Below are 11,307 nucleotides of genomic sequence, written 5' to 3' on the forward strand. Positions count from 1 at the left end.
TTAATCTGCATCAACAATCAGACAACAATAGTACAGGTTGAAATCACGCCATTATCTCATCCACTCTGCTTGGAGCTTTAATGAACTCTAACGCCGTTTAGAAAGATAACACATGTACATTGGCATTGATCTGGTATACAGAGAACAGTACGTTTATTTCATATTTTAGACATTTAAATGACTTGTTTTTGCCAGATGTGTTGAGATGTGCTTTATTGTATGTTTCAGAGTGTGTATGCGACTCACTCTGTGTCATCAGCTGTCGGTATGTTATAGCTTTGGAACAGCGGCTGCATGAAGAGCCCCAGAGTTCCCACCAGACACACCAGGATGAAGATCCACAGGAACAGACGGTCTATCACCATGGCCACGTACTTCCAGTCTTCTATGATCTGGAACCAAAACAACAAGTTACAGATTGTTAACACAGATCAAATCATGACTACAAAGTACGTTTGCAGGAACAGACCTTCAGGGAAACACCATGTTTTAACTCTAGAAGAACATACACTTGTGAGGGGTCTCTAAAGGTTTGTGTGCTCACAATCCACCTATTTTACAGTTGATTGTTTGCTAGACCCGTCCCCGAAACAGTGGCCGTCCAATTATAGTTTAGCAACTACTACCCACAGTAGTAAGCCACGGAGCACATCATTAACTAACTAGTCTATGAGGTTAAGGGTTACGTCTAATTTGAAAAAACACCCGTTCATGACTAGCACATCTACTGTAGTATTTCCCACTGTGTGAAAAGTAATGTTAGAAACTAGGTCCCGAAAGCTTAAATTTCAGCAGCCCCAGCCAAACTTACCTGAGATATCTAAAGTGGGGGGCCTTGTGGTAATGGTTAAGTCTGCCCCTAGTGTATTTCACTGGTGTTTCTGACTGTGAATAGCCATTTACTATAAAAAAATTAAGGAATATAAAAAAGGCAAAACGTTTTTTTCCCCTGTTCTTAAGTCATAAGGTGAGAAAACTATTTAGATAAAACTTTTCCTCACTTGCCTTTCTGGGCTTTCATAAATGCAAAAACGACAAAGCCACTGTATGTGGATTATGTTGTGGAACAATTTGTGGATTAACCTGCGGATCTTTTAAGTGTGTCGAGATAATCGGTGGTACGTTTAAGAATAAAGGAAGTTGTTTCACCAACTTGTACGAGGGAAAATGGATCAATAAAACACGTTTTGCTTTCACCTACGAGCGGTGTCGGTGCGAGCTATGTGCATAGGACCAGACACACGTGTCAACTTAAGGTTTACACTCTGCTAAAGGTTTGGATGCTACACCCCATGTCTTCTGCAACACCAATTTTATAACACAATATGGTATGTAGCCCTTAAGTGGATATTTAAGCACTTATATTGGGTTCTCATTTTAATACAAGCTAGCTGGAGACAATAAAGTCAGCCGGTGACAGCGTTTCTAACAAACTCAAGGAGCTAACTCTTTCAGCTTAATATTAGTGATGAGAAGCTGTGTCTATGAAGTGAGGCTGCTTGATGAAGAATTTGCCATGAACAATTACAATGTATATTAAGTGTGAGAGTTTGGTGGAATTTTAAAGCCTATAGCCACAAATTTGGCGTTCGGGTTAGTCCGTCAGTTTGTGTTTATATGAGAGTGTGTGCATGGTTTTCTGAGGTTATCTGATATTTTCAGAAATAAAATAGATGGATGACAGGTTGGAATACTGTGACAGAAGGACAAAAGCAAATACTGAATGATTTAAGACATGTCATCACCCATCTCCATAATCTGCTTTTATAGGTCTCGTCTTCCCTCATTCTTTCCAATAATGTATTCTGTCTTCCTTTTCTTTCATCCTCTGATCCTATCTCTTCCTGCTCATCATCTCTTATGTATTCTTTTAACCACGGCTTTATCTCCTCACCCCTTCATCGTCATCTTCTGTCTTCATATGTTCAGCGATGTATCTCACTCCATCCACTGCCTCCTCCACATCTGCATCCCACTGAACAGCCGAAGGCCTCCGGAAGTCTGAAAACCCACCACCCCCATCTGGGATGTCGTCCACCTTCCAGCAAAACTTGTGTGCCAAGTCCTCATTCACGTAGAAAGAGTCGGCATCTGTTCGGATCCCACCGAGTCTGATGTTTGAATACTGCCTCTTGTCTGTGCCGCTCTGGGAATTATTTTTCCCGATGGTACTCCGGTTTGCATACTTCTTGCGGAGTTTATCACGGACGTTGGAAGATCCTGGACGCCTCATGAAGAGGAAGGTGGGGAGGCGGACTAAGAAGAAGCGTTTAACCCAGTCGGGCATGTGGTGGGTGGATGGGGAACGGTGATGCACATTGAGGACACAGACACTGGTCACAATGGAAAAAGTGACCAACACCATGGTGAACATCAAGTATTTACCTTTGAGAGAAAACAAAATCATGTGTTACTCTGTAATTGAATAAGTCTCAAACAATTGGGGGCACGATGTCCAACATGAACAAATAAGTCTCGATTAAAGGTCCCGTATGACTCACCTTTTTCAGGCTCTACATTTCCACATCTCTACTTCCATCAGTACAACAACAAAATCACGTCACACTCACCAATTTGCTGCTCTGAGGTTCCAATTTTAACAGAAATACAGTTTTCATTTACTGAGCAATTCCAAAGGCTCCCACTTTGCTGTTCTTTAGTTTGTTGTGAAGTTGCTGTCAATAATAGAGAGGACTTGCTACACATGTTTCACATTAAAAGCCTGCTGGAAAAGGACGGGATTATGCCCCTTGAGGTTTTTGATGCGAGATTTAACAGCAAATAACATCAATAGCTAAATAAAATGGGAGTCAATCAGAAAATTAGGATTTATGATAAAAACATACTTACAAATCAGGAAGTTACTGCACCCGAGCAAACAAATTGTCCAATACATAATCTCCCTTAAACATTACAACTTGTTACACTTTGGCTGTTCTACAGATTAAATAAATGAGATATTATGGCTTTATTAATGATAGGTGCTAGTAGACGAACAGGCTAGCACTTTTATCAGTTTATTTAATTCCCAATAATGCAAGACTCATCTGTAAGTAATGGTTCACACCCCTAACTGCACACAGCAGTACAAAGATGCTAATAAATATCACTGACCTATGAGTGGCACTGCGAGAGAGGTAGGTGGCACTATCTTCGATATCAGCAGCAGGAACACAGTGAGAGCCAGCAGCACGGAGATGCACAGCGTCATCTTTTCCCCACAATCTGATGGCAGGTAGAACACCAGGATAGCCAGCGATGTGATCAGCACACATGGGATGATTAGGTTAATGGTGTAAAACAGTGGCTTCCTCTTGATCACAAAATCATAGGTGATATCCAGGTAGGTGATGTCATTGGGGTCCTCGTTTTTGCGCGCGGGAAGCGAGACGATATCCCACTCTCCGCTCGGCGTAAAGTCATCACGGCTGGCAAAGTCGCTTGTGAGCATCAGATCGACTTCTGTGTGGTCGTAAGTCCAGGAGCGGAACTTGAGAGTGCAGTTCTGCTGGTCGAAGGGAAAGTTCTGCACCTCGATGGCGCAGGCCGACTTGTAGATGGCTGGGGGAAGCCAGAAGATGTCTCCTGTGTTGGAGACCACAGCATTGCAATAGAAGGAAACCTCATACACGCCATCAGCACTGCGAGAGGTCGTGGGTGAGAGGTAAGATCAGAAAGTGGATGGATTCAAAGTCTGCTATTACAATCAACACATAAATAAGACATATTTGAAGTCGGCTAACTCTTAAGGCAGCACTGTAGACCTGTTTTCCCTTCATTGCAATGATAATAATCAGACAAACCCAAACTCTTCCCCATGAATGTCTGACGTAATATTAAAAGTAGACATTGATTAAGCTCTTACTAATCCCCTTCACTTTACCAAAGGCTTGGTAGGAAGAGAATTCAACATTTAAATTACAAAATCCCCATTGAGTAACGTGCTTTTCTTTCGCAGATTTTGTGCTTGTAAAGCCCTGACGTTGTTGTAAAACCTCTTAATAGTATAGAATGATATACACTAACTCCATTAATACCATACAGTAATCCATTAATATGACTCCACCACACACACATAAACACATGCTGTAAATGTAGTTGTATTCTTCCATTACACTGACTGATCTGAAAAGATCCAGATCACCTGAAATCAAATATGTACAAATGGGTCTTCTCTTTGGTGGGATGACATGCTGCACATACTTACTTGTTGTAGAGCACTATATCAGGAAGCCAGATGTGTTTGGATGGTATTCGTAGTTTCTTGATGCCTTCGTACTTCTCTGGGTCCCATCTAAGCCTGTAGTCATTCCACTCCTGCAGAGAGAGCATTTATAAACTCCCTTACTGACAAACACAGCAAAATAGTGTATGTTGAACACTGTATGTGCATTGGACAGTTAGATCGTACCTGAAACAGCCACAGGTTGGTCGTCATTATCTGTTCTCTCTCATTCTACAAGAAAACAATAGTCCGCTTGTCATTGTCATTAGTGACTAAAATGCAATGGGTGTTTCAAAATGCCTGTGATACATCTTGTTTACATTTTGTTTGAATAAGCAAACCAATTTGCCAATTGCTGTAGGCAATTAAAGTGTGTTAGGTCAGAGTGTTCATCTTTAATTAAATATTCCAAAAACATTTTTTTATCCAAACAAGCAATTTCAAGTTGCCCATTCATCTAACCTGCATTACCGTCAATGTTTTATTACAACACACATCATAATATAGTGTTCATTCAGAGCTGTTGTGATCTTTATGTCGCTGTATGGTTTGAGTTCCATTTAAGGAAGACACATCCACACAGTCATGAGAGCATCACTAATTAGGATACATGAGTGAAAACACCTGTGTGGGGGACTACGGGCAGGGGCTTCGCTGCATAGATAGCCCAGTATGACTTGATAAAAACATTAAGTACACCAGTTCAGGTACAGTATTACATTATCATTTATTAACAAAGATCTTTAAAGGAATGAGAACAGAATTATAAACCTGATAAAAAAAATAGCACTCAACATCTATTATGTTATATAACTAAAGCATGTTAGTTTACATGTTAGCAGCACCATAGGCCATAGCATGTTAAATTAACAAATAAATACATAAATATTCAGCTGTGAGCTTTTTTTATAACCTTTCATAAGCCTAATGATGACCATGACACCAAATGTTTAAGCATAAAAGGTTACTACACGTGTGTTTACGATTGATCCAGGGAAGAACATTTGAACACAGAATATTTGAACCAACTGTGGTGTTATTGTGACATTCAACGTGAAATACAACGCTAGTTGCTCTAACTAGAGCAACGTAATGACCCCAATGTAAACAATTAGTGGAATGTGTCATGTTTACTCATAGTGACCGCAGCTGTGTCCTTTCAAAAGAATATGTTATGTCACTGCAATCAAATTGATAATGTAGGTAGTGTCTGTCAGAACCTCAACGCGCCAAATGTGTGTTTTCGTATATAAAATCATACTTACGACACTGATGAGCTGCGACAGAGACACCTGAATAGAGATGGTGACCTGTTGGCTCTTATTGACAGCTGGTCTGATCAGTTTGTTGTAGCGCTCTGGACCCAACAGATAGTTCACCAGCCGCTCCTCTGCATTCTCTGCCCTGCTGCTGCCTATTCAGAACACGGAGAGTGGGAAAACATTTCATTTTGAAAGAGCTAAAAACCCATTTCAAATCTTAACAATACAGGTACACTTGCATGTACCTTTAATGCTCTGCTAGAAAGTACTTTTCTAGGGGTAGTGTGTCTCGCTTGTTGGCTCATTGAATACAAAAATGTCACCACATGTTTGCGTGTATGTTGCAGTTCCAAGCGTGATATTCATCGCAGTATGTTTTCAGTCCAGTGACACCATGAATGATGAACAATAAACAAGTTGGGTGTAAATGAAGTAAATTTACCAAAGGGCGGAATCACGTGTTCTCTTTAAAATGTGAGTGTGTGTGTGTGTGGGGTTGCGTGTTGCAGTCTCACGCTTTACTGCAGGGTTTTAGAGCAAAATAACAAACAAAGATCCAGTCATGCATCCATCACTGTGAGAGGATCCCTGCAGCTTTGTGTTTCCTCAGCCCGAAATCATTGGTTACATAAAAGTGATCGTATGAATAAGTCAGAAGCAAAATGCTTTTGACCCACTCTCCTGGCTTCCATAGCCATTATGTCTCCATCGTCAAACAAACTGACAATAGCGCAGAGAGCGTTTAATATCCCCCCTCTGTGCCACATGAATTGTTTTTATAAGAGAAGGCTGAATGAGCAAAGATGTTCTCTTTATACTACAGCAACCTGCTCTTTCAAGTCACTGTCAATGTTTTCAGCTATTTAAAAGATGTAAGAGAATTTAATTGAACTTAAAGGGACATCACTCTACAGTTTAGAGGATAAATAACTTTCCATCAAGTAAAAACCTAAATTGTTTATTGGTGCAAGAGATTTATTAGTTAAACTGAAGGTTAGCCTAATAGTTGGAGAACTTAATCACATGTAGATGCTATCTTAAGTGGCATCAATGTATTTAGAGTATGAACATGTGTGGTTAAGGAGTTTTAAACTGGTTATGAAACAGTTTCAGTTTAATACCGACGCCTCTATATGACCTATATTAGCAAACGAGACCATCAGCAAGAAGACTATGGCTATTTCTATATAGTTACTCTTCATGCCTGTTGCATGTTCCGATTCCTCATGAAATCCGACAAAACGATCTACCAGAAAAGCTCTTGTTTACGTTTTCCCGGGTAAAGTTTTGCAGCCAGTTGAAAGCAAGCAACAGTACATTTTCCTTGCGACTGTTTTATTTTTGACATTATGTTTTGTGGTTATGGCTGATAATTGGGGCAAGATCAGCAAAAAGGAAGACAAAAAAAATTGACCAAAGGACAAATGTAAATGCATGAGCTAGCCCGATAAAGATCTATACAACATGAGGCGGTGGTGCTCATGGAAATACTAACGCCTTTGTCAACAGGGGCAGCAAAAGTGAAGACAAAATTGAAGTTTTCTACAGGATTACGGTCGCTGTTTGAGACAGTTTGAAACACGTGGTCAACAGAAGAAAACAAAAAACTTTGTCTGGTTTAGAGAAAAAAACATCATGGTTTGGCTTAAAATTACTACAAAATTGACAGAAAAAGCCCGCAAAAAAAATATGTTTTGGCAAACAAAACAACTTGGTTACATTTAGGCAACACGGGTACTTGGTTAACACAAGACACAAACAGCAGTCTTCTGGGTGAAAGACCTGTGTATTGTTGACCCATCCACAACCCCAACCTTTAAACTAAGCAGACTTCCACGGACTTATTTGTGATACATCAAAAGCAAACATAATGACAAAATACTTTCTCTCAAAACAGTATTCTGGCAGACCCACTTTATTGAGATTCATTGGACAACATCCTTTTATGCATGCATGAGTAGTTCCAGCTAAAGGTAATAGCAATTACTTTTGGAAAGAGTACCCCAAAAATGTCGCGCTCTTATAACATGGTTTGACTCACGAAAAAAAAAAATCCAAATCGATGGAGCAGAACCAGAGACATTGTCTCATACATTCTTTTTACTTGATAAAACCTGGCGCCCACATTTCCTACAATGTAACTTGACTGCATGTGGTTCCGTTCGGTGAGAGATTTGGGTATGTTATGCTGATAGTAGTTAATGTAGCCCCAAGCTGCAAGCCTCGAGCAGAGACGAGGAGCGGTCAAGGAGGTCTGGTGGGATGACTCATTTCTAACTCCAAACGCTCTGATTTATCTTAATTTTCAAACTCGCAGTCTTCAGACACGACACTCAATGCTGACTCAAGTAACATCACTTGGGGCGATTTATCCGACTTCACAAAGCTCCCTCTTGAGCCACAATTAGGCCTTATACAACTTACCAAGACCTAACAGACTTGAATGTGTAAAATGTAGTTGTCTATTATAGCCTACTTGGACTGGTGTGTTTTTTGAATCTCTATGTTTGGTGACGGCTTCAGTTGAAACACAGATGCTGTTACTGAGGAATGGTGCCAGGCATCATTGCATAGTACAAGGCCTGGTCAAGTCTTCAAACACTCACAACAACATGCTGGCAGACGCAGCAAAGTACTATCTGCCTTCTTGGTGTATTACATCATTTAAATAATTCAAACCTAGATTTCAGGGTAGCTTTGCCTTAATGGATGTTACAGAGAAATGCCTGACTATGCTGCTCGACTATGCTGCCTGTCATACCTGATCTCGGTCAGATTCCACTTGTTTTTGTAGAGCAGACATGACTATTGATGGCTCTGATTTATTTTTTCTGTCTTAATAATTTTGTCCTTTTGAAAGATAAGTCTCGCCTAAAGCTAAAGCAGAGCCTATACAGCTAATACAATTTCATGGTGCCTTTATGCAACAGTCAACACTCTTTAGAGGAAACCCTTATTAATCAACGTTAGGTTAATAAAAGGAAGCTCTTCTTTTAGGACAGTGGTGGCGACATCCAAATGTTTTGCTTAAAAGAAGGGAGACGGTGCGTTCTTGGCAGTAGGTAAAAAATAGCCTTCCGTAAATTATTCAAAGAGCCCATCTGCTTTTACTCACAAGTGTTTTAAAAGTATGATCACGACGCACAGTTTTTAAAACCCTGTCTCTGCGGCAAAAGTTGAGTGTTGGCACAAAAACTCAAATTTGTTGTCAAAGACATACAGCATCATCTCCTCTTGGCGATATAGAAAGGTCCTTTGTACATCTGAGGTAGCACATAGGTAAGGCAGGCTGTGTAAGGTCATTTCCTCAATGCTTTTCAAGGCAACAAGAACTAAACATGCACATAAACTATTTATAAAATACACATAAACTACACATGATGGGTTTTGCACTCAAAGCATTTCGAACGTGGCTGTTTCTGTTAGGAAATCGTGTTGCCTTAATACAATTCCATTTCAATAAAAGAAAGTGATTGAGTGGTTTACGACCACAATGATATTCCTGGCATGTGGGAAAGAGTTTGATCGTAGGGCAATAAAAATGGTCAAAGGAAAAAATGAAAGACCTGCCTGTTGTCGACAGTTGTAATCAAAAATGCATAAGAGCGACCCTAGCTAAACTGACAATAAGATGACAAGCTCTCTCTCTCTCTCTCTCTCTCTAGAGCTAAAGTAAGGTAGAGAACACAAGGTTAACACTGGATTGGTTCAGTTCTCCAAGGTTGCATTATGATCGCTACAGATTTCCCTTGATGTATCTTTCTGCTGTTTAAAGAATATAAAGATATTTGTGAACATGTATAGGCTGCATGTAACTCCCAGCTGTTTATTTCAAGTAGGGTTGTGCAATATGGCCAAAATCTTTAGTCCTGATACAGGTATCATATCATGATTACAATATATATCCCGACAAAGCATGTTTTCTTGTGGGTATGAAATAACTACATGATATAGCCTATTTTTGAATAACATAAGAGTTTCAAGTGGCATTATAGAGAAAACGTCCTGCGTTTACATGAGTGCCCACACATTCAGAGTAATCAGATTAAGACAATAGCTTGATTTAACGACAATGGCGTATACTCCAATGAGCAGAATTCTTATCAATAGTTATGCGCTTATCAATTTTGACAACATAACTGTGTATCTCGATATATGACTTCTTCCCAATACATTTCCATTGAATCGATACATACATTGACGATAAATGATCATACTGAATTAGCACTCGTGTAACACAGTCTACACCAGTTAGTGTTGTAAGAATCCAATGACTTATTTGGACATGTGCTAAAAAAAAAAGCAGCAGTTTGTTCAGTCTGTCTGCTTCAAGGTTTCTCACAGTAAGATTTAATGAACCACTGAAAGCAAAGAAGCATTTGGAATAATATAGCTCAGTACATGATTAAAAGTTAATATCAAATTAGTGCCACCTTTAATGTGACCTACCTGTGCATGAGTGTGTGTGTGTGTGTGTGTGTGTGTGTGTGTGTGTGTGTGTGTGGTGGGGGGGGGGGGGGGGGGGCAGAAAGAGAAAGAGGGAGAGAGACTATTCATTTGTAAATTCATTTTTTTGAGAGACGTTTTCATGATGGTGAAGTGGTGTGTACATGGACAGCGTCTTATTGTTTCAGTCAATATACAGATGCTGGCTGAAGCACACGAGGCCATTGCTGTACGTCTCGAGACTTTCATCAAAACAACAGTTTTACTACGTCACCTCACTTAGATACACGTCCAAACTTTGGGAAATTTAAAGGAATAGAGAAGAACATACCTGTGTGCGAGAGAATGAAGAGCAGGAGAACAGTGTTGGCAGTCATCTCCTTTCTGATTCCTTGAACAAACTTGGTACTTTGTTATATTGTCCTCCAAAAAAAAAAGAAAAGAAGTGCCTTCACTGTGAATAGCTTTAATCAGCAGTGTTTATACTCCGTCGTGATACGGATCTGGTGTCTTCGCTTCTCTGCGCTGGTTGACACACACGTCGTCTTTTGCCTGAATATTCAGCAGCGCAAAAATGACAGAAACTTCTGAAATATACTAAACAGGACATTTGTTTAAAATGTTTATTTGCCAAAGATTACATGGTCTCTTATTTTATAGCCGACTACTATAGGAGCTGGGTTGACCATTGTGCACCGCCGCCTCAGCCACAAACCATCCACGATTACATTTAAACCGCTCTCGATCCAAATCCAGAAGTCCAAATAAGTGTACGGGTGTTGTTTTCATGCCGCACCCCCCCCCCGAAAAAAATCTCTTTACTTCTTCATTCGTGGATCAAACCACCAGCGCTCTCCTGCGTTAGGTTCGCTCTCCTCCGATGAAGCGCGGACAAGTTCTAGTGCGTATAGAAATTGCCGCAGTTGCAGAAAGTGCAGGACGCACTGACAAGACGCTCGTTGTGCATTTGTTACCTCCGGGTAACTACTTGCGGTTTATGTCGGAGGCCAGGGATGAATTAGCCTACTATGAAAGTCCGTGTTGCCCGGAGGTGAAGTCGGGAGGAGAAGCCGGATGTGTGTGTGTGTGTGTGTGGGTGTGTTGGGGGAGGGCGGGGGGTATGGGGGGATTGAGTTAGTGTGCTTCTTGAGTTGCGGACCGGAGTGAAAAAGATTCACGTCATGGCTTGAACTGATGTTAAGCGGCCAGTCTGCTGGCCTCTGTTCTGCCAGAGGTGCTTTGATAGCCTACTTTTCATGGCACTGCGTGAACCCAAACTTGAACAATACAGAGAAGAGAACGCATAAGAGACCACAGCATGGCCGCAAATGTGTAGCCTACACCCATCTGATAGAATCGGTTTGTCTAAATATG

The 11,307-nt window shown here is 40.6% G+C and overlaps 1 protein-coding gene across 1 annotated transcript; it reads right to left on the reverse strand.

Annotated features, from left to right (window-relative positions):
* Window positions 1-242: 242 nt before the first annotated feature.
* Window positions 243-10,310, reverse strand: chrnb5a (cholinergic receptor, nicotinic, beta 5a; the record flags this gene model as incomplete). Its single annotated transcript, XM_079158892.1, has 7 exons — window positions 243-392; window positions 1,895-2,385; window positions 3,115-3,641; window positions 4,208-4,317; window positions 4,412-4,456; window positions 5,491-5,639; window positions 10,265-10,310. The coding sequence occupies 7 exons, from the start codon at window positions 10,308-10,310 to the stop codon at window positions 243-245; spliced, it is 1,518 nt and encodes a 505-aa protein (XP_079015018.1).
* Window positions 10,311-11,307: the final 997 nt, after the last annotated feature.

Source organism: Pholis gunnellus (genome assembly GCF_910591455.1).
Source record: "Pholis gunnellus genome assembly, chromosome: 5".
NCBI lineage: Eukaryota > Metazoa > Chordata > Actinopteri > Perciformes > Pholidae > Pholis > Pholis gunnellus.